Source organism: Protopterus annectens, chromosome 2.part0, assembly GCF_019279795.1.
Source record: "Protopterus annectens isolate FY-2018-M chromosome 2.part0, PAN1.0, whole genome shotgun sequence".
NCBI lineage: Eukaryota > Metazoa > Chordata > Ceratodontiformes > Protopteridae > Protopterus > Protopterus annectens.
The window spans coordinates 1,273,564,053-1,273,589,052 of record NC_056728.1 but is presented as its reverse complement, the minus strand read 5'-3'; the positions used below and the strand labels follow the sequence as shown (position 1 = coordinate 1,273,589,052).

The 25,000-nt window shown below is 35.8% G+C and overlaps 1 protein-coding gene across 4 annotated transcripts in view; it reads right to left on the bottom strand.

Annotated features, from left to right (window-relative positions):
- The window catches only part of LOC122793445 (probable E3 ubiquitin-protein ligase HERC4), a 1,684,714-nt gene that overhangs the window by 454,450 nt on the left and 1,205,264 nt on the right, over positions 1 to 25,000 (bottom strand). For all 4 annotated transcript variants that reach the window (XM_044061446.1, XM_044061448.1, XM_044061445.1 and 1 more), the window contains one exon: positions 19,316 to 19,389. In XM_044061446.1, coding sequence (XP_043917381.1) covers positions 19,316 to 19,389 — 74 coding nt within the window. The remainder of the gene's footprint in view (positions 1 to 19,315; positions 19,390 to 25,000) is intronic.

Below are 25,000 nucleotides of genomic sequence, written 5' to 3'. Positions count from 1 at the left end.
ATGTAGGAAAACTGACTAGAACTACTCATCAAATAAGAACAAACAGGAATGTTTTGATATTTATAAACAATACTTTTGAAAGGGGCAACGTCTAGGTTTCCTTGCTACACTGAAAAATAATAACTGTTAGTACTGTTAAGTAATATTCAATAATGCTTAACATAAGTTTGCTAATGCTGAAAGTTCTGAGTTTATGGGAATTATTAATTCTGTTGTACTCATGTCAGGAAATATTAAACCCAAGTTGTTTTACAGTAATATATTTTTATAACCAACAATGTATATTATTATTATTTTTGTTTTTATTTACTATGTGTTCTCTTTCACTATTGGATACATTAGACAAAACAATAGGTCTGTAATTTAGGTGTACATCTGTTCCTTCTAGAGTAACATATAGGATCATAGGAGGTTATTAGGCTAATGGACCTGGGGCCCTTATAATCCTAGCCAAGAGTTTATACTCAAAAAAAAAAAACCTTAGTCAGCACCTGTTGCCCCTGTCAATGAGGAGCACAAGTGGAACCCCTGGTACAAATTTGTGGTTTCCCATCCACTCATCAAGGTTGTGCTTGAAGAGGATCAGTGAGGTACTCTGTTGTGAATGGAAAGTCTATTACAGAGACGGAGCAGCCTCTCTCTCCATCAGGTTTTGTTGCTGTTGCATATTAGATTCAGGCCTTTCAAGCAGGTAATGCGTGAGGAGTTAGACTTATGGATATGGAGCATCTCTAGTAAGGCAGAGTCTTAGATTGCCTTGTAGGTAACACAGAGATCACCTCTGAGCAATCTGTATGATACCAAGTAGAGTGATAGTGATTTGAGCCTGTCCTCAAAGGACAGGTGTTGGAGGCCATGGATTCTCTTTGAGGTATTTCTGTGGCCTTTCCAGTTGGTGCAGATGTTTGGAGAGGTACATACCAAATGGGGCATTATACTCAATTATTGGTCTAATGAGGGAGGAGTATAGAGTGGTGGTAACCTCCTTTTTTCTGGATGCAATCCCTTTACTTATGAATGCAATAAGAAGGAAAATGCTTGGCTCTTTCTCTTATAATGATCTGTAAATAGAAGTTATAATTTTGTCAGAATGCTAGTCATAAGATAGAACTAGTGACATATTCTAATCATAAGTTATGGAAAGGCTTGCTTTAAATATATATTTGATTAAAAGAAATATCTGACTAATAGAATATCAATTCCTTATAAAGTATAGCAGATAAATAAAAAGCAAACCACCAAGGGATAAATGCTCCAAAGCCAGTCACAAAACAAGATGTAAAGAAAATAAATAATAGCACTTAGGAGCAACCCAACACGAAATAAAGTCTCCAGCATCAATTGAATACCAGTTAGATAGCAAAATTATTATAACATCCAAGAATAACTCGTTCCAGATAAAACAAAGTATCTTTAATTCAAGCACATAAAATAGGTAAGCGCTTTCGCCAAAAGGCTTCCTCAAAGGGGAAGCCTTTTGGTGAAAGCGCTTACCTATTTTATGTGCCTGAATTAAAGATACTTTGTTTTATCTGTAACAAGTTATTCTTGGATGTTATAATACTTTTGTTATCTAACTGGTATTCAATTGATGCTGGAGACTTTATTTTGTGTTGGGTTGCTCCTAAGCACTATTATTTATTTTCCTTATAAAGTATACATAAAGATTTCTAATCGGATTCAGTTTGTTTTAATAACAAATTCAAGTTTAGAGTAGTGAACTTTGTAACTTAAGTATATTTAAGAATTGTTTGTTGACATTATATTTGTGCTATCTCATCTTACAGAAAATGTGTTGGGAAGTCTCTGTTAATTTTTTGAGGAAAGAAAGTTGGTCCAATAGACCAATGCTTATCTACTGGACTAGGAATGTTATTCATTCCAGGGCTGAAATGTAAATTTATTATTCTTAGATTTAATATGCTTTATACTACATTTTTCAAAATGTATTTTTTTTCTATGCCTGTTTTAGCACTCACTAACCATTTGAAAGTAAAGAAAACTGGTTTGAAAATCACATCTGCATATATTAATATCTGTCTCACATACGATTTGAGACAGAGGTATTGGGTGATGAGGAAAATATATTTATATTCAATCTATAACGTCATCCAGAATCTCACATGGAATTATCAATTTTACTTTTAAATATTAATGGATTGAACAATCCAAGACAAAGATCAAACTTAATAAGATATTTAAAATTGAATAAAGCTCAAGTAATCTTTCTCTGAAGAGACACATTTCAACACTAAATATAGTAATATATGGAACTCACATGATTATTTAATTGTAGCCTATTCCTCTTATAAATCTAACACAAGAGGAGCTATGATACTTTGGGAAAATATTGTTGACCCACAAATCATTCATAAATATGAAGATAGAGAAGGCTTTATATCCTCTGTTATATTAAAATTTAATAATAGAATCCGGACCTTAGTAAACGTATATTGGTTTCCAGGCAAGGGTGTGGGAACTGCTAAAAAGCATTTGTATTTAATTATCAATAATTATAAAGGAAATTTAATATTAGAGAGATTTAAATTGTATTTTAGACAGCTCAGAAACCACTAATAAAAGGCCTTTGTATCCAATCTCTACTGCAAAGCACTTCAAGGACTGGTCTGAATCACTTAATTTATTTGACACCTTTAATATAAAACAAAGAAATTAATTAATTTTCTCTCATCAGGATTACAGATTTGATAATCCGACTAGAATAGGCAAAATATATGTTTCACAAGATTTAAAAACAAAAATTTCATAACTCCCCATACTCCCTTGCCCCATTTCAGATCATAATTCACTTTTTCTGAAGCTTCAAACTGACTATAAAAGATTAATCATTTCTAAAAGAATCCGAGCCTATATCACAAAATGTAAAGAATCTAAACCTTGTTTGATATATATATATATATATATATATATATATATATATATGGAAAATTCCCTTTTCCCCACTGTAGTGCAACCTCGGAATGAGAATATTAAAGTAGGGGGGATGCGGGGGCACAGGGGGGCTTGCCCCCCTTGCAAAACGTAAATGTAATGTATTTTTTTAACACACTTTAAAGAAAGCACTTTTTCGGTGAAAGCACTTTTGTTAAAGTGTGTTCAGTGATTGTGGATTCGGACTATTGAACTTTCGTTCAATAGTCCTAGATCCATATATATATATATATATATATATATATATATATATATATATATATATATATATATATATATATATATATATATATATATATATATATATTTTTTTTTTTTTTTTTTAACGTGGTTCAAAAATAATCTTAAAGTATGGGAATTAGAGCTAAAAAGCATATAATCTAAACTTTTATTAATAAACATCAACTGTATAGCACACACATCTATTGAGAAAAAGAAAAATGAAGAATTAAATAAAAAAGTATACTGAAATATTAACATATAAAACTAACTTGGTATTAGAAAAACTAAAAATTAACTCTTACGCTACTTCACCTAAACATTTGCACAACTTATCAATGAGGGTTAAATGCCAATCAAAGACTAAAGGTATTGTAAACATACTTCATGAAGGAGAAAAAAAGATAGTATCTGATATAGGAGACATTCTTGATGCCTTTAAATATAATTTCTCTGAACATTATAAATCAAATACTCCAGTGGATAGCTTCTCATATTTGGATTCAATTGCTTCTAATATTAAGAAAATTCCAGAAAATTAAAATCATCCCTTAAAAATAAAGTAACATATAAAGAAGTCATAAACAATATTAAAGAAAGCACCAGTAATTGATGCATCATTATAGAAATGTATACCCCCTTCTATTACATAATTTTTTCACAAAACACTAATTGAAGTACAGACACAGGGTTTCATACCACCTTCCTGGAAATATTCTTTAATTACTCCAATTATAAAAGAAAATAAAGATCCCAAGCACTGTAGCTCTTACAGACCAATATCCCTATTAAATAACGATTATAATCTATTTATGTCCATACTAGTACATAGAATAAAAATTCCACTATCACAGATAATAGATGAAGATCAAATGGGGTTTATAAATAATAGACATGCATATGATAATATTAAAAGAGCACTAACCCTCATTGAAATATTAATTAGAGTACATCAGGAAGCTCTAATAATTGGTTTAGATATAGAAAAAGCATTTGACTCATTAAATTGGAATTATTTATTTACAGTATTAACTTTATTTGATTTTCCTCTTTGCTTCATTTCACTTTTAAGGAATATATAAAAACAATCTAGCCTATATAAAGTAGGCCCATTTACTTGGAAATGCATTCTTATAATTAAGGGCACCAAACAAGGCTGTTCCATGCCCCCAATTCTTTTTGCGATAGCTACTGAAAATGTTGCTGTGTTATTAAGGAATGATCCAAACATAAAGAGTATAGAAATAGATAGTCATTATACCTCTAGTATAATATTTACAGATGACATATTACTCACTTTATCTAATTCTAAAACAATTGTAATTGTGTTATATCTATTAATAATGATGTTTATTCAATCTCTGATTTACACTTTAATAAACCAAAATCAAAATTCTTGTTTTTGAAAAAAAGTACCTAATTTTGATTATTTAGGCATTATTTTATGAACCACTATTGAAGAAACAATAAACATGAATTATAATAACATTATAAAAATAATTGAAACCCATACGAAAATGTGGAATAAAATGTTTATAACCTTTGAGGACAAATTACAACTAATAAAAATGATACCTTTACCAAAGATATTATATATCTCACAAGTAATACTTATGATCCCAAAGAGAAAATTTCTTAAAAACATAAACTCAGTTTTCTTAAATTTTTTATGATTTCCAAACAAAAACAGAATAGCTTTTATTTATCATATTAGACCTTGGGAACAAGGAGGAATTAAATTTCCTGATATAGAAGCATATATTTAGGCTTCTATAATTAGAGCCATTATAAATTGGGTAGACACCAGTTATACTTCAAACTTCAAACTGGAAGCACTTACATTTAACCATATTATTAAATGAAAGCCATAATTCAGTTAACTTTCCACTAACCAATCAATTTAATAAGTTGAGGTATGCCCTATGTTTTAGTATACAATATGATACATCAAAACCTACTAAATTAAATTCCATTAATTGTATATTTAATACATTTAGGAATTTTATTAACATGAATATAGAGATCAAGCTTTGGTTTGAGGCACTGATTCCCTTTAGTTTTACAAAACATTTTACTGATGAATTGCACAGGAACACTTTAAATATCTGGGAGTCTAAAAAGTAATATGTTGGCAATATTGTATGAATGAACATAAGGTACTTGATAGACAATATATTGAAATGCAATTTAAACTATCATCTCAAAATTGGCTACTTCTACAAAGTGTTCTGTCATATTCCCATGATTTATGCAGGAATAATTAATAGTTCTTCTTTCAAAGGAAAAACAGAGTTTGTCATCTATTTATATAAATTGTTTATAACAATTTCAACTTGAACTACATCACCTCAAGCCTGTATAAAATATTAATAACATATAAAACAAAACCCAAGAAAAATATTAGAACTATATTACTAAGGGGCATTCCTTATCTTTAACTACAGACATTAAAATAATCTCTTGCTTTCCTCTTGGTCACAACATTAGAGAATTTATACCTGAAAATGTATCCATAGATCATTCCTCACACCAAATAAAATAGCTAAGTTTAGTACTTCTCGTAATGTTTTATGTTGGAGATGTTCTCAAGCATGCAGGGCAGACTGGATACATATTTTTATGAGTGCACTAGTATAAAACAATTCTGGAAGGATAATAAGTTTTTACAAGCTCTATTCACATATTTGTTCATATTATCTAAAGCTTTAGTGCTATTGAATATAAATGAAGGTCTTCATTTGAAGTGGGGCAATCCTTATTTATTGTGGACCATTCTAGCAGTTGCTAGAAAGTGGATAACAAGGAAATGGAATTCCACTTCACCACCATCAATGGAATAATTTCTATCATTAATGAAATACATAACACAGAAAGAGATCAAGATTAAATAACTGAGAATCTATCCTAACACATTAACAAATAATCCTTGGAGAAAGGTACTAAATTTTACTGAAAATCTACAATTGGACTGTGCCTCTCCCTGATTACTGTAAATGCTTTACTTAATTGTATGTTAGTCTATGTATTTTGAATCAAACTGGTTTCATTTTTTGATTTTTTCCTGCAGGCCAAATGTAAATAATGTATATAGTTATTTATGTATTAGCATTTAGATTATGTTGTAAATGCAATATTTGTATTTGTTTGCAAATAAAAGTTACTTGACTAAAAAAAAGAATAATTTGAGAGTTCATGGATCCTTGGCTGGAGAAGTTAGATGTCAAATTGGCAAAATCATGCATTCATTATTTCTTATTATCTAAGAAAGTATGAGCTAGTGAAGTAATGGAGCTTTTTAGTTTGCTAAATTTTATAACAGTGGCCTCACAGAACAGTTTCTAGATCATTGACAGATTTACTCAAGGAAGGTCACCTGAAGCACTGTAGAGTCAGAGCTAACAAAAGGTTAAAGTCAGACCTTCACCCTGGTCCTTTTTTTGAAGGATTTTAATGGCATGTCATTTTGGGAAGATGACTTGATTTCCACTGATGTGATACACTTGTTCACAGATGCTTTTGCTGTGCTTGAAATGGGTGTAAATTTCAGAGAGAGAGGTTGTGTTCCTTAACCTGGCGTTCCTTATGGACTCCTGAATGGAGAAAAGACATTACTTTTTTGAAGCTCATACCTGTTTGAGTGTCCACAGTAATATGGAAAGATGATTTTTATAAAAAATATTTAAATACTATTTTGCACTGACACTCAGGTCATGGTACTGGTACTTGCAAAGAAAGTCATCCGGTCACCTTGGATTCACTACATTTTAAGACTGTGGTTCTTCACAGCTTAGAAATTAATCTTTTTCAGCTGAATATATCCCACAGTCTTGCAATGTGTTGACTGACTATCCCTCATAATTACAGGTATCCAAGTTTCAACAGTTGGCTCCAGAGGAGCGTTGTTTGACCACTCCTTTGCCAGACTATGTTTGGATGATTGGAGAGGGATAACTCAGTTTGTGTGACAAAATCCTTAAGCTCCTAGTGTGAAAAGAGATGATGACACTGACATTATCAGAATCTTTCCAATCAAAGAGGTGCTGGTTGCCGTGTTTATTAGCTTGATTTTTAGCATCCTGTTGAGTCAAGAAAGAGTCCTTCTAGTACCATTAAGATTTAGTTGTCAGTTCTTAGGTGATTACTAAAGGATTGGTCAAGACTAAAGGGTTTGATAGACACTTGGTGCCTTATCATAAGACCTTTGCTAGAAGTTTTGTTAGAAGATTCCAATGCAGCAGCAGAGGATTATGGCACATACAACATTTGGGACATTTTTTTCGAGGATATATGCAGGGGTCTTTGCATTACGGGATGCACTTAAGATGGTCTCATGTATCATTAGTTAAGAATAATATTCTAGTTTGGATTCACAGAGCCAAGACTCCAGACTGGGTGAGGTCACATGGTAATTTTAGATAGCTCCCCTAACACTTACACTGTCTCATCCATTGATTCATTATCCTTCATAAGATTTGTGTTATTTCTGATTCAAACAATTTCACATTTGTCTTTCACAGTGGCATCCTCGTAGCCTCAAGAGACCATGATTCTCTTTTGCATAAGGCACTAGTTAGTCAAGGCTTATCAGTCAATGGCTATTCTTCACTTGCTTTTCATAGGTAAGCCACCATCCAAGTCAGGGAAGGACAGCCAATAGGACTTATAAAAAAGACAGGTAGGTGGTCATTTCAGGCTTTTTCGACCTATATTAGATCATTTTAACTTAACAATATATAGTCATTCATTGGTTTTCTTTGCTTGCTTTTGCAGGTCACCTGAGAGTTTTTGTCCCAGGCCAATCTCTTGTCTCTTGAAGAAGCACAATTGGAATTGGGTGAAGAGGACAGCCACCCTTGGCACAGGCTGTTAAGGGTAGTGATTGGCAGCATTCATTTCAGAAATGTCAGTCTGTAAAGTTTTGCAAACAGAAGTGAAATTAATTCATCTGTGATGTATTACATAACTATTAGCAAATTGTTTGCAACAGTTTTTCAAAGTATATTACCTTTTCTTTTTTTTCCTTGAGTTGAGGAATGAAATGCTCAGGAGACAGGAAAGGTCAGAGGACAGAGAATAGACTTTTTTCTTCAACTCAGAGTTGAGGGATGCCGCACTGGGCATGAGATAAGTCAACCAAGGCCCTGGTCTCACATTTCACCAACAGGATAATACTTCAACAAAGAGGTTCAAATCTTGGTATAGATCTTTCCTCATGGAACGTAATTTAGAGAGGCTATCCAAGCAAGTTACCAAACCAGTTATTTATAGCTCTCCATCATGTTAGTGCTGAGTTTGGTCAATTGCATGTCATAACTATTAATATACATAGTAATGACATTGGAGTGACTCACAAACAAAGGTTACTATCTATTATTTTGAGAGACGTGGCATCTATTCAGCATATATATCCTGGGTCAGTGGTTGCTTGGTTATTTTTGCATTAGTCTTTAAAGAACAGAGCAACTGAAACTATCTTAAAATTTTTAAACCACAGGATTGCTCAAACAGTTCTAGTCTTGGTTTTTTTGGTTACAGATCACTGGAACTTAGTTGATAGAATTCCCATAAGATGTCAAGCTGATGGAGTTTACCTTTTGGACATGGGTTGTGTCATGTCATACAGTTAGTATCTTCATTACTGAGTACTTTGTTCATCATAGCATTTGAAGACCAGTTGATATGTGGTTGCTATGTATGTATATTAGTATAGCTCTTGGATTCTTGTTAACAGGAAAAGAGGGAGGCAGGCTGAGTTCCGGCTTGGTAGGCAGTTTTTGTGTAGCCTTATCTCCCCCCCCCCTTTTTCATTTCCCCATTTTCTTTCCTAGGTCAACTCATGATCCAGAAAGGTAGTAGTGAGTGGTCTTTCAGCACTGCATATGGCTAGCTGTCAGTTTGGCTAAGGGAGGCAGTGTGAGGAAGCTACAAGTTGTTCTGGTGGAGGACAGGACAGACCAGAATGGACCAACTGTTGTGCTGCCTGGCTTGACAGGACTGCCCTGCTATTTACTTACTATGTTGTCTACAGATGTTTTGGCATGCTGAGAATAAAAGGATTTCCATTTTGACAAAATGCGGTATTTCTCAAAATAGACTGATCACAATGTCTGCAGGTGTCACTGTGTTATTCTAAGATAAGTGTGTATTTGAACAAAAATACTTCTGTCAGCATTTCTAAGGAGATACATGGTTTTTATCGGGTGCTGTAAGGGGAAATAGCTACAGTAATTATGCTGTGTTTTATACCAGAGGTAGTTGCTTTTTTTGGAATACCAAAATGTTTTCACCAGCATTTCAAACTGATACAGATTTAATTTATTTGGCTCCATGAAAGAAATGGTTACAATGGTTATGGTATGTTTTGTCCTGGAATTTGTGTTTGTTATGAACCCACTCTGTTAGAATTAAATGACTTGTCAAACTGATGATGGTGTTTATGGCTTTCTGTATCTGTAGCACCAAATGTTATTTATTTATTTATTTATTTATTTCAGTTTGATTACCGGGGAGGTCCCCTGGGCTTTGGGGCCCGTTTTCAGTGGAGACCCGGGGAGAAAAGCTCCACAAAAAAACAAACAATACTGATTACAAGAGAGTTCAGACAAAAATATAACAATAGATGAAACAGGATTTTACAAACAGCCTACAATAGAAAAGTCTATTGGCAAAATAGTAAAATTAACATTTTTAGTTAGAAAAAAATGAAGTAAAATATTTTAGGTTAGAGAAAGCAGGAAGGTAATAACTTGAGCTAGGGATATAGGAGAGAAGAGGAGAAAAAGAAGGCCAGCCTAGGGTGATTTAGCAGTTGATTAATCAAGTAAGAAATATAAAAGTGGCCTATATAGCTAGTATTTAGGAAAGACTAAGAGAGTTTAGTAGAGAATGGAAGTTAGCCTGGGGAGAAGGAGGAGGATGGTTTGAAAGGAGTAGGTTGAAGAGTGCAGTTGCAAATTCTATTTAGATAGAGGTGGGAATGAAGTAATGTTTTGAAGTTGTTTAGGTTGTGGCAGAATCTAACAGAGGTGGGTAGGGCATTCCATTTTTTTAGCAAGGGTGAAGGATAAAAGCATTTGGCCAGCTGGGCGCTTGGGTTTTTGCACAGTGATCAAGTTTTGATGAGAAGATCTAAGGGATCTAGGGGGACTATAGGGTAGAAGAATGTTGGAAAGAGCAGGACAGCTAGTTGGATGGAACAGTAGTTTATGGGCTATGGTGAGTTGGAAAAAGGTCAGTAGATTGGGGGGTTTAAGCCAATTTAGAGAGTGGAGGAGAGAGCAGTGATGAGTGATGGACTTGGCATTAGTAGCAAATTTGGATATTTTGTTATAGCATTGTTCCAATTTGGAGGAGAGACAGGATGATAGATTAGTGAGCAGAGGAGCGCCATAAAGTAGAGAGGGAAGGAGATAAGTGGAGGCGAGGGTTAGCCTAGTGGAAGGAGACAGAAAGTGGTTATTTTTGTACAATAAGCCCAGTTTTATGTGTGTTTTTTTGATGTTTTGCTGGATATGATGATTGAATTTCAGCTGGTCATCAATTAATATACCGAGAAGTTTGGTGGAGGTTACTATTTCGATAGTGGAGTTGGAAAAGCTGGTAATATAAAAGGAGTTTTTGTCTAGTGATGAGGATTTGGAGGGTGGGAAGAGGAGGATCTTAGTTTTGTTGGCATTAAGGGAGAGGTGATTTTGAAACATCCAGTTTTTGGTGGTAGAAAATGCAGTTTGGGTTAGGGCTTGGAGTTCAGTTTGATTAGTGGCTTGGCAGATGAGGGTGGAATTATCAGTGTATTGAACAATTGTGGTGTTGGGGATGACTTTATGGAAGTCATTAATAAAGATATTGAATAGTAATGGGCCAAGAATGGAGCCTTGAGGTACTCCGGTAGGTGAAGGAAAGAAGGTAGATGTAGCTAGGCCCCATTTCACAGCTTGGGATTTGTTTGAGAGGTAGCTAGTGAACCAGGAAAGAGCCTTTTGGCTGAGGTTAAGGTTGGATAGATGGTTTAGAAGGAGGGAGTGGGAGATGGTGTCAAAAGCTTTAGATAGATCTAGTAGAACAGTTGAGACTACATTACCGGAGTCACGAGCAGAGTTCACAGAATGAAGGAAAGAGAGAAGGGCAGTGGTGGTACTGTGTCCAGGGCGAAAGCCGTGTTGGGTGGGGGAGAGTAGTTGATGTTCAGTAAGGAAAGGCAGGAGTTGGAGGTGTATACACTTTTCAAGGATTTTGGAAATAGGGGAGAGGATAGCAATGGGATGAAAATTAGAGACATTACAGTTCTTACCATCTTTGTGAAGTAGATGAATGAAAGCAGAATGCCAGAGTTTGGGTACATAGGATTCAAGCAGAGACCTGTTTATTAGGATGCTGATAGGTATGACAATGGAGTCAGAAGCTATCTTTAGGAAGGAGGAAGGGATGTTATCAGGAGCATTTGAGCAAGGTGGAGTTTATAGAGAAGTTTCCTTATTAGGTAAGTAGGAACAGGTTTGAGTTCAAAAATGGGGGGGGGGTGGCAAGGGAGAGTAAGATTAATGTGGGTGGGAGGGTTGTTATTAAAAGTCTTGGTTAGGTCAGCAATGGAAGAAGTGAAGAAGGAATTGAAAAGTGAGGCAATTTCAGGGTCAGATTTGCTGGTATCAGGGCAGGGGTTGTTTTTAGTACCAGGTGTAAGGAGGGAGTTAATGGAGTTCCAGAATTGTTTTGGATTTCTGGTATGGTTTTCTTGTAATTTGATGTAGTAGGACTTTTTATCTCTAATGACTAGTTTTTTGGCCAGGTTTCTCAGTTGTTTAAACTGAAGGTAAATATCAGGCAGTTTGTGTTTGAGGTAAGCTTTCCAGGATTTGTCTCTTTGGTGCATAATCTTTTTTGTGTCTTTTGAGAGCCAAGGGGTGGGTTTAGATTTAATTATTTTTCTTATCATAGGAGCTTGGGAATTAAGGATATTTAAGAAAGTAGAATTAAAATATTCAATGGCTTCGTCTAGTGGCAGTGTTTTTAGGGGGTTCCAATTAGTTAGCCTAAGGGAGCTAGAGAAATAGTCTTGGTTAAAGTTGATTAGGTTGCGTGTTTGAATGAAATGATGAGAGTGAGGAGAAGTGGGAGTAGCTCGAATAGAGAAGGCGGGGAGGTGGTCTCCTAAATGGTCAGGAATTACACCAGATGAAGTGATTTTGTTAGGAAGGGACACAAGTATCCAGTCAAGTATGGTGCCAGGGGGTTGTTTTTATTAGGTCTGGTAATGGAGTTAGTAAGTTGAGTGAAGTTGAATAGATTGATGGTAAGGGAGGAATTAGGATTATTGATATTTCCCCAGTCATTGTTTACATCTCCCAGAATTAAGGTTTCTAGTTTAATGTTAGAGGATGACCAGGCGAGGATATCTTCCAAAGTATTTACATTATTACCAGGAGGAATATAGAGGGAAATAATGCAGATGCTTTTGTGGATGTTCATTTGCAGTATGCCAATGACTAGTTCTGCATTATTGAAAGATGGGATGGAGTTAGGGTATGGGGTTATAGTGAGGAAGTTAGAGTAGATTAAGGCAACTCCTCCTCCTCTTTTATTAATGCGGTCAGATCGGAGGGAATGAAATCCAGGAGGAAGGAATTCAGAGTCTTTGATGTGAGGTTTAAGCCAGGTTTCAGAGATGGCTAGTATGTCTGGAGAGTTTTGGGTGAGCCAAGCATGAAAGAGTGTGATTTTATTTTTTAAGCTTTGGGCGTTAAAGGTGAGGAATTTGAGATTTTTATTAATGTGTATATTATTGGAGGTGGGCAGATTTTTTGGAGAGAAGTTTGTAGGGGGATTTGTAGAAGAGAAGGTAGGACCTGGATTGGGGTGAATATCACCAGCTAAATGAAGGAGAGTATAATGGGGGGTAAGTTTATTTGGTTTGTAGTTTGCTATGTAATAATGGTAGGGATTTACTTTAAATCTATGGGTGTTATAAGTGACTAGAAGTAATTTTATTTTGAAGAGAAGTAGAGGGTGTGAAGTGATTAGAGAGGGTGAGATATTGTGGAAGTGGGATGTGGGTTGGTTTTGGGGTGGAAGAGGAGAAGAGAGCACATGAAAGGTAGTGAAGGAGGTTAATTGGCATAGCAACAATAGAAGTAAGATGAGAGTGGAGAAGAGAAGGGCCTTTGTTGGCAGGCTATGCATGATGGTAGGAGAGAATGAGAGATAAGGGAGGATAAGGTAAGTGAGAGTAAAAGTGTTAGGGGTGTGTTGGAGGAAAGTGGGAGGGGAATAATGTGAAGTCTGATTGGTCAAAAGATAAGGGAGGGACTAAAGGAGAGGAGTAGTCTGATTGGGAGGAAAGGGGGGAGGGACTCTTAGTGAAGGTATAAGGTTAGAGGTACTGGGGGTGGGTGGAAATTGGGGGCAGGGTAGGGGAGCGGAGTGAGCCCGCAGGGCGAACAGAGTGGGAAGAGCAAAGAAGGTGGGATTGGCCAGAAACAATCAGTGATCTGCTATGAGGAGAGCTACAACAGGGGGGGGCAGGTAAGAGGGTTATAACCTTTAGAAGCTTAATTTCCTAAGGTTTCATGGTGAAGGAAAGCTACTCTATGTTATTTGTTTTAAAAAGATAGAATAAGAGTATGATTTTGTGATATATAAAAAGTACACAGAGTGGAGAGATCAAACTACAGCAGTCTTAGTGAGGGGACGGACAGTGTCTAGAATAAGTGTATCTAAGTGGTGGGATGAATTATGAAATTACGGCTATTCTTGTTAAGGGCAGAGGATGAAAAGAAGGGAGAAAAGGGATGGAATTACAGCTAAGCTAGGTGAGGGCAGGGACACTGTCTGGGAAGAGTTGGTTTGAGGGGAATTAAGAGGGAGGTTTGATTGCAGGACTTATTAATAGGAGGGTGCTGCCACCTAGTGGGAAAAGAGGGAGGTACACTTGAGGAGAAAAAGGTACAACTAAGAAGGATGGGATGTGGAGATAGGATAGAGGTGGATTATAATTAGAAAAAAAAAAAAAACACGGATGGAGTTGGGGGGCCAGTGCATTGACCAAAGGTAGGCTGCTCTCACGTGTGCCAGGTAGGGTGAAGCCTGAGTAAGGTAGATACTACTATTAAAACATGTGAAACAGATAACATACACTGAGTTTCTTTGGGGAGAATAGGTCGCAGTAAACTTATATGATATCGAGCAGACTGTCCACCACTGACTTCTCTTTTGATGGCCAGGATATTCAGATTGGCAGTGAAGAAGTGGAAAATAAACTCCTAGGGGAGAGGCTGAAAAAAGAATGAGAAATACCAAATGTTAAACAGAAGGGTATGAGAAAAAAAAAGAAAGAAAAATAATAGGGATGAAGGGAGAGAGCAGGAAAAGTTATTGGAGCAGAGAAGGAGGAGGGAGTTTAAAGAAAGGAGTACAGTTGTAGAGGGGGGAGATAAAAAGTAAGGTGAGAAACAAATAAGGCAGTAGAAGGTTTACAGAATAAGATAAACTAATACCTTGCATGTGATAAGCAAAACATTAAATGCAACAGGATAATAGCAAGTATTACAGCAGTCTGAGTCAGTTTAAAAAATATTCAATTAGCATTTAAACTGCAAAAACAAAAATGTTTCTTAGGAGGGAAAAAAACACAGTTAGGACATTCAATGTCAGCACGAGAAAACCCTTTGAAGACCTATAGTTGAGGTAGGCCTTCTTAATAGCAGTATCCAAATACAGATAAACAGTAATTAGTGTTGGCACCTATAGAGAACGACGCCAGGAAACTACAGGTGGAGAGAGCGTTTAATGCTGGATTAGTGCAGTGTGTAGTGCTGCATAATCAGTCACTTCAGTAAGGCTCACTAGAGTTTCAGCAAAAGCAGTTTGGGGGACCAGATGGGTCTGCACTAAGCCAAAGATTAAAATAATAATTTAAATAGTAAGTGGCGGGCAAAGGGGGTGCAAAAAGAAGGGTCAAGCAGTAGTAGATATCAGAATGCACCCTCACCAGTACGCTAGCGAAATAGCAGCATCAAATATTGCCTAAAAGATGTTTCAATAAGGCTGGCATCTAGTATCGCTTTAAAGTCACCTCCTGAGGGAACGCTATCATGTTAGTAATGTCTCTAGTGTAATTAGTCCATTACTGGATCTACAGACAAAACGGCCTATTATTATGCAAAAAAGAATAGTAGGCAAAGGAGAGCGGTGGGTTACAATGCTAGATTTATCAACATTAGGCAAAAGCACACCGGGACACCAGTACTACCCACAGCCTATGCTGTAACTAGTGGGTGCCTTTATAAGGTTCGCTAAAGGGTTAGCACTTGACTGGTTCACTACATAAGTCGGAGTAGCATTGTGAGTGAAAAAAGAAAAAAAAAACAGTGAGCAGATTCACTAAAACATAACCAAGACACTGATGCTTAGTGAACCTACCTTAAAAAACAAATGTTTATGTCTGGGATAAAAGGTGGTCTTATACAATGAATGCAAAATATGCTTTTACTCTAAAAAGTATTTTTGTGCATCAGATAAAGAGAACTGTAATATTTCTGGAGCAATGTGAATAAATAAATATACTGCTTATTTGGGTATGAATACAAAAAATAGCAATATTACAAGATTGTTTTGGCAGTGTAATGTTTGCTTAAAGTTTTGGTGATTTGCAATATTAAAGAAAAAAGATTTAGGCTTTACAGTGGTAAATTATGAATACACACAATTCCATTGTTTTCACCGATTCATTCATTGTCTAGTAACCAGCTTTCTCAAAATCACAGTGGAGGGGTGGCAGTGGGGGGTTGCAGCAAATACCAACACTTAACAGGTGCAAACTAAACACTGCTCATACAAAAAAACTTTGTAAAAAAGAAATGAGCCGGCTTCAGGAACACAAACCACAATTTATTGCTGTTTACTGTGTGCCTTTTGGTAACAATGTTGATGGATTTTTCTTGTTGAATGTAATTTGCTTAAGACACTAAGGTTTTATGACTTGTTTGGAACTTTAACGTTGATTGGGCTTGGAGCCTATCTAAATTGTTTGATTGCTTGATTGGCTAATTGTTTATAATATATAAAGCATGTCTTTTTGTCCTAAAGTTTGTCTGAAGAAGTTGGAGTATCTACTCTTACGAAAGTGCTCACAGTAAACAGCAAAAAATTGTGGTTTGTGTTCCTGAAGCCGGCTCGTTTCTTTTTTACAAAATACTTAAGAGGTGCAAGGCAGTGTAACTTGCCCTGGGAGGCATACTAGCTCATTGCAATATGTCCACATGATAAGCAAATTAATCACCAGTTCACCCAATACATGTCTTTGGGATGTTGGAAATAACTGGATCACCCAGTAAAAACCCACACAGACAGAGTAAAGATGTGCAGACTACACATAGAGGAGGTGTCCGTCTCAGAATGGCTTTCCTGTATCTCACTGAGGTACATCTGGATGAGAATCCTTCAGAATTAATTTGAAATATCAAGTCCTGCATAAGCAAGTCCTGTAATGTGGAGACTGAAGTGCAGAAAAGGTGTACCACATCTGAGATGGCCATTTCTCAGAATATGGTGATCTCGGACTTGGTATATATAAGTTCAGGGGAAGGTGAGGGCGTGCCCTCACAGTGGGGGGAGGGGTGCAGGGGGTCCCCCTTTGCAAAAAAACAAACTTTAAAGGAGAAGAACAACTCTTCTCCTAGATTTTTTTTTCTTGGCATGTCAGAAACTTGGCATTTCAAGTCCTGATATTTCAGTAGGGAGATGGATCCTTCTGGTTGAATTCAGCTCTCCGATGTTGAATTCCTTGGTCACTGTTTTCCAACAGGCAATTAAGTGTGAGACAGCAGTAATTATCACAGACTGGGAGGCTCCTCTCTTTTTTTTTCATGTTTGGGTAACTGTGGAGTTGGTATATATAAATTCAGAGGCTATACTTATCTTTAGTTCTTTTCAATGGGTTGAATTCTCAACCAGTTTAATTCATTGACTTGACATCTCATCCAGATGACAGTTAGGGGAAAAGGAAGTAAAGTACCAAATATGGAAATGCAGAACCAAATGCTATTCTAATGGAAACATATAAACAACAGGCCACAATCTCTAGTTCTTCTCTAATTATTTAATTCAGGCTAAAACTTAATGTCTCAGCTTCTAGACTTTATAAACTTTAACATTTCATTAAACCTGAATATTTCTATAGATGACTACGATTATTTTTAATTATTAGCAAACAATTAGCCTGAGATGGTTACATATTAGGCAAGGTGAAAAGTTGATGTTAACTTTAGTGCTGGCTGACAGGCGGGTAGGCCGGCCTGAGTAGAGTAGAGTAGAGTCAGACAATCTAGATATTGGTTAAAAATTATTTTAGGGATATAATGTGTCACATTATTAGCAGGGTAAGATGCTAAACTGGGTAAAGGGTTGAAAACTACTTAGTTTATATAGCTGCCGTACAGCTGAACTCATTTTAGGGCTGTCAAATCAAACTTCTTGATTTGGGGTGGTTTCTCTCTTTTTCTGGATTCATTTGCTATAAGTGGCCCTCTGCATTTGTGGGAGATAGATGCAAAATCTATATGTTGCCTCATACTGGCATAGTAAATCACAGAATGCTGAGGGAGAAGGATTGGTAGGTTTGTGTGGTCAATGTTTTGGTACTTTGGAAATGGGTATGTGTGGTTTAATTTTGGTTCCTCTTGTTTTTTTTTTTTTCAGAAAGAGAATGTGAGGTTTTATGTTTGATTTCCACCTTTTCCTTTTTTTTTCTCTGGGTTTATGTAATCTCAGAATTATTTTATGTATTGATTGGGGGAATGGGGCCCCCTGCAAAAAAAAAAAAAAAAAAAGATTGATTAGTTATGCAATATCCAAAGTACTGCTGTTTTCAGTGTGCAGTGTTGAGTGAAATAAGATGTTTATAGCTGTGATTAATGTTGTGTTGATTAAATGTTATACAAATAATCAAAGTGGATCTAGGATACTGATAAGACTCCAGATGAAACTCGTACAGTTTGTACTTTCTTCCAGTGTGTTAGATGGATGCCATCTTGTAGCTGCAAGACACAGAAACACTCAGGTTTTGTGCCTGTGCACCTAGCAATTGTGAGCTATTCACTCTTACTGGAGAAGAGCAGGGCTGTCAACTATAAACTTTGTAGTCTTACTGGGAAACTTTAGTGAGCATGCGGGCAATGATGGACATACATGGGAGGCACAAATCATAGGCTTAGGCTTCTAGGTCTGTATGCAAGTAGAAAGCTGTTGAGAAAGTCTGTGCAAGTGATGGACTATTCATAAACAAACACTGTTACCCTGATTCCAAAAGACTTGCTCTCAGTGTAAGTGAACACTTACACTGAGAGCAAACTAAGAACAGATGTTTTGGAGTCCTTGTGTAAGCCTGCTTATAGATAGGCCTTACACCAAAATAAGTCACACTGACAGCAGGTCTTTTAGAGTCAAGGCAGAATTACACTGAGAGCAACTCTTTTGGAATCTGGCCCTGTGTGTAATCACAAGACAGTTCAAAGGTACATTTGGTGTGTGTAATACCATAACACCTTAGGTCAGTAGCTAATGATTCACTGTGTGGTCATAACATCAGATCTAAAACTATACGACTGAGTCACTCAGGTGAAGACAAGAGGCAAAACTTTTTTCTGTACATTTGCTTATTGTATACGTTTCATCTACACCTTTGTTCTTCAGCATCAATTCTTTAAATTTAGCTTCTCTTGTGTCATTCATTTGTGTTGCAGTGACCCAGTCATAGTCCTCTATATTTTGTTTATACAACTGTTTTTAAATGCACATCATTTAAGTTTTTTGGGAAGATGTACACTTTAAAAAATCATCCTGTCTCAAAAAGTCACCATCCCAGTATGCAGCAGAATTTAGTATATGCATGTCAGTAGCAGTAGTTATCCACTTAGTAAGAAAGTGAAGCAAAGTAGTTCTCCTTTCATCTGGGTTTCAGAAGTAAGAAGCTGCTATTTACAGGCAAGGAGGGTGAGCAGACAGAATGGATATGAAACAACAGTTCCCTAGTAGATATGACTACGGCTATGTCAAAGACATATAGCCAGATGACAATTATCTTTCTAGTGTACAATCACCATTAACTACTGGAAAACTGTTAATAGCTAAAATCATATACATTGCTTCTTACCTCCACTTCTGAATAAATAATCATACTCTGGTTTCCTCCAGCATGTATTCTCTTTATCAGATTTGGGACTTTGCCTACAGAAAGAAAAAAATAAAATAATCAGTAATTAAAGAAATATTGGTGTTTTGCTGGTTAAATCACAGTACTGATCACACACACACACACACACACACACACACACACACACACACACACACACACACACACACACACACACACAAAACATTGCTTGTCCCTGTGTATACATAATTATTTCCACCCAAAACCTAGTCTTCAAGCAATGTTTGGACATTCTTTCCCTTATGTAAAAATGTATCATAGTCATTCATTGTTTCTACGTAAATGGGGTAACTAAATAAAGTAACAAAGGTTCACAGACTTGTCACCTCTGTTAAGTGGAAGGCATAGTGATATTTAATTGCTCCTTTCTGGATTATTTAGTTCATGATCTGTTGCATTGTACTTTGTGTTGACTTTGGTGCAATTACACAAAAATATAAAAAAAAATAATTTGTTGTTGAATACTTTAAGACTAAATAAAAGCAGTATGCTTTTATTAGAGAACATTTTTATCTTTTACTTCATAAATGTTCACTTATACAAAGTGACAAAAGAAAGCCATGAGATAATATAGCAATAACCCACGCCTGGGTGTGGGTAATGCGGGATTTACCCATGGTTGGCGTGGTTTGGTCCCGAGGGCTTCGCCCTCGGGACCAAACAAAGACAACCATGGGTAAATCCCACATTACCCACACCCAGAAGTGGGTTATTGCTATTATACTATGACATTATTTAAGAAAAGAAATAATTACTTTTCTTAAATAATGGCATTGTATAATGCCTCTTTGCTGCCCTTCCGCAGCTGTCTGGTATTCGCAGCAGTTCTGATGTACTGCGCATGCCTACGCAGTACATCAGAGCTGTGGCCAAAAGCAACGGAGAAAGCAACATCTCCGTTGCTTTTTACTGTTTCGCTATGTTAAATGGGTTTAACATAGCGAGACAGCTTTAAAATAAGCAACGTAGATGTCCGTTGCTTATTTTAAAGCTGTCTCGCTATGTTAAACCCATTTAACATAGCGAGACAGGTTTAAAAAAAGCAACGGAGAAAGCAAGATCACCGTTGCTTTTACTAATGTCGCTATGTTAAAGGAGTTTAACATAGCGAGACAGCTTTAAAAAAAGCAACGGAGATCTCCGTTGCTTTTTTTAAACCTGTGTCGCTATGTTAAACTCTTTTAACATAGCGAGACAGTGTTTTGAAAGAGACTTATAGTAATGGAAAAAGTCCGGGCATAAATTATACCATGACCCCCCATTAATATTCCAAAACGTTTTGGAATATTAATGGGGGGTCATGGTATAATTTACAATTAAACACAACAACAATAAGATGTGTGGCCTACAGCCATACCTCTCAACTGTCCAGATTAGTCATGATTTCCCAATTTAACATTGTAATTCTTTGCTCTTTGCATTTTCCAGAGTGCCAACTTTTTGTTCCAATTTCTTACTGAAATCTGCAAGTCCACTGACAAATGCTTGTTTGTAAAAACTTGCATACATGCTACAGTGACAAACTAAAAGCAAGTTATTTCCTTCTGTCTGGCTATGGTGCTGTTGAACCTAAGAATTCAGTTGAAACAAGCAGTTTATTCTGTAGCGGTGCAGGGGTATTCTGTAATATTTTGATACCTTAAAACATTTATATATATATATATATATATATATATATATATATATAAATAAAAAATAGACCATCTATGATCCAGGCTGCACCCCCGCATCAGTTTTCAGCTTGGTTCAACCCACACACACTGTAGCTGCCCTTTTGAAAGACAGTGAAATGTAAATACTGTTCTGAATATACATACTCCCATATACAACTGAAAACTGAGGTTTCAGGGAAAGAGTTGTATTTCTTTATAGTCTGGAGCTTAAAGATGTTTTTTTTGTGTAGGAAAATGTGTGGTATGTTAATTTCAAATTGTAATAAAGTATGGACTTGAAAGATGTGTTTTGAACAGTATTGGAGGCAAAACGGATTATTTAGCTAGATTAGATATTTTGGAAAACTGTTAACCAAAAGTAAATATTTTAAATGTTTTGGTGGCTTTATATGTTTTGTTGAGAACTATGATTTTTTTTCCCTACTGTTATAAATGTGTGTCATAATACTGTTGTCAGATGAGGATGGTGAAAAGGAAATTTGTAAAAAAGCTGAGCAGATAAATGTTAATTATTTAGGTAATGTGGGCTTTTGAAATCAATAATCTCAATATTTGAACTCTATGGTTTCTTTATTGGTTTAATTACTACAATTAACTCCCAATCTCTGTCAGTGTTTTGGTGCTTGTTTAATAATGAAATAGAAGCAATGTCAGATATTATTTTAAATTATACAATGAGTGGCCATTAACATTTGAAAACGAGCATGCTGATCGGTCAGCCCAACCAATGTGCCCATTGTAAATCGACAATAAACCAACGGTAAAAGTTCAGCCACTAAAGTGCCAGACTTTATTGGTATATGTAGACACACATTAGGCTGAAGGGAAAAAAAATCTGAAACTGAAATGTGTGCCATTATTCAAATTTGTGGTTTTCCAACAAATCACTGAGTAATGAAGTCACTAAATAATGACATACAGTTCAATTTCAAACTTTTTTTCCTTCAGAAAATGCACATCCATCCATCCTGAACCCCTTTTCCCATTTTTGCACATGGGGTCAGGGTGTCACTACAACAGTGACAATAACCTAGAGCAAAATCTTTCTCAAAAAAATAAGAGGTGGAGGGATACTCACGAGAGCAGAGAAAATACAAGAAAAATCAGCTACATTCCACAAAACTAAAGAAACATACCTGATTTTCCTTGTATTTCCTCCATGTCTGGTACATCTAAACTAACTGTCTGGAGGTTACAGATTATTTTCTTTTAAAAAAACAAACAAACAAAAAAAAAAAACAAAGCAACAGACATCTTCCTATTGCCATTGCTTGATTTCCAAAGCACTGATGTACTGTGTGGACATGGGAATTATACAAAGTCATTATTTAAGAAAAGTAATTTTTTTCTTAAATAATGTCATTGTATAATAGCAATAACTGACTCCTGGGTGTGGCATATTGAAGATTTACCCACGGCTGGGTTTGTTAAATCACACCAACCGTGACTAAATCTTCAATATACCACACCCATGTTGTCGGTTACTGCTATAATACATGTATATGTGTGTGTGTGTGTGTGTGTGTGTGTGTGTGTGTGTGTGTGTGTGTGTGTGTGTGTGTGTGTGTGTGAAGTGTTGTGTGAGTCAAATTGCAATACATATGGATTGTCAGCATTCTTATTTCAGTAAATAACTTTGTTGGAGTCATGGAGGTGAACTAATGGTGTTTTTTACTTCAGAAAGTTTTAAGATATTTATTTTTATTTGTGCTTTTGTGTCACGTATATAGTAGAACTGTAACAAATACACTGCAAATATTAGAAGACTGGTTGGATGATGCTTTTTCAGGTCTTACTTATATCCTGAATGTTCTAAGTGAGAATTATAAGGTGAGTTACTCTTAACTGTAAGGCATCGTAGTGAGTCTCTGATAAGGATTTGTGCTAATTATTCACAATTTATTTGCAGCATTGTACAGCAATATATAAAGCATAATGAAGGGCAATTTCATGTAACTTCATGTTATTGTTGGTGAAGTGTACATTGCTTTGAGGGTTTTGAAATGCATGATTTGCTTTATTTCTCTTTTGTTTTAGTCATAGTATTAGGTACCTAGATTGCACTACTTCTACAAATCAGAGTTTCTGACTATTGAATTTAATGACATTAATATTTGTTGGGGCTTATTTTGGCCATTTTCTGTGATGCACTGTAGATGACTTTGTTTGCAGTCATCTTGCTTATTAAGAACTGATAGGGGTTCTGTTATGCTGGCATATGGGTAACTAAGCAGAAAGCATTTTTTTGTGGGAAAACAAGAGACTTGAGACATCTTTTTAGGAAGCCCATTCTTTGGTTTGGGCTAGCACATTGGCTAGTGTGATTATGATATAAATGTATACATATCAGTGCCTTTGGTATTTGTTTACTTACTCATTTTTCTTTCTTTTTCTGAAATGTAGCAATTGGTTGATTTGTTATATGTAACATGCATCGAAAATCAGTTGTCTAAATGCAATTTTGCATGTGCTTTTTTATGTGTATTTCTGAGGTGGTATCCCTAAGCCTACCAAAAGTGGTTGGAACTCTGATGGTTAGTATGCATATTTAATGGAAATTAGCAATCCATATTTTTGGCTTGATGTACCTATTTTTCAAGTGCCCTTGTCAGCTTTTTGATGTCTGGAAGTTGAGAGGTATGCCTACAGCTGGCAATTTACCAGTGTTTTATTTTGTTGGTCAAGCAAATCCAACTTGGTCACAGCTCTTTTTCAATGTAAAGGCAAGCAGAAAGTTGTAGCTACAGACAGCATATCTTTAGGGAATAATATACATCATTACACACATAAACAGAGCACCTATAGACAGATTAATACATGTAACAGTATCCACATCACATGGGCGACAAGTTAAACTTAGAAGATATGCAGATAAATATAAAGGAAAAGTACAAAACAAGCAATTTATTGATGACCCAAAAAAGATTTATAGAGAATTGGGAAACAAGACAAAAGGTATTGAAACACCACTGAAAAAGAAGATACAATGTTAAGAAAAGCTCCTAACTGGAAAACCTCAGGCCCAGGTTCAGTACTTAATTCCTGGCTAAAAGTATTAAAAACTTTACATGAAGATTTAGCCATGAGTGAGAACTGTGTATACTCGGACCCCAAATAGATGCCAACAGGTTAACAACAGGAAAAGCAACACTCCTACTTAAGAATGAACCTGCAAGCTATACTAAAAACTATAAACCAATAACTTGCCTTCCGACAATGTATAGACTGCACACTGGCACTTATGCTGACAGAATTTGTAATCATTTAGGAGAAAACTCAGTCATGGTAATAGAACAAAAGGGTAAGAAAAGAAAGTCATATGGAACAAAGGATCATTCGTTGTTAAAAAAGTCATAACGGAGAACTGGAAAAGTTGAAGAAACTAAGTATGGCATGGATAGACTACAAAAAGCATTTGACAGTATTCCACATTCATGGGTAAAACAGCACTTAAAAATGTATAAGATACACCCTACACTGATCGACGTTATTACAGTGACCATAAAACAGTGGCAAACCACTTTGCAGTTAAGCCATGATAAAGGACAAATTATTATTCCAGGGTTAACAAGTCAAAGGGTGACTCTGTGTCAGCTGCTCTTTTGTCTTGCCCTTAACCTATTAAGCTGTCTACTTAACAGATTATGTCATGTCTACAATTTTTCTCCCAGAAAATAACAAAGTGTAAAGAATTCTCATCTTCTTTTTGTGGATGATTTAAAACTGTATAGTTTATGAAAGCACAACTGCAAGTGGTCAAATTTTTTTCAGATGATATAAGAATGTCATTTGCTCTTGATAAATGTGCAAAAGCAACCTTTAAAGCAGGAAAGCTGCAGCACCAAGAAAACATCAGCCTGGGACAGGAATGTGATATAAAAGAATTTGAGCAAGAGGGAGTGTATAAATATTTGAGAATTGATTAAAGATCAACAATAAATCACAAACAAAT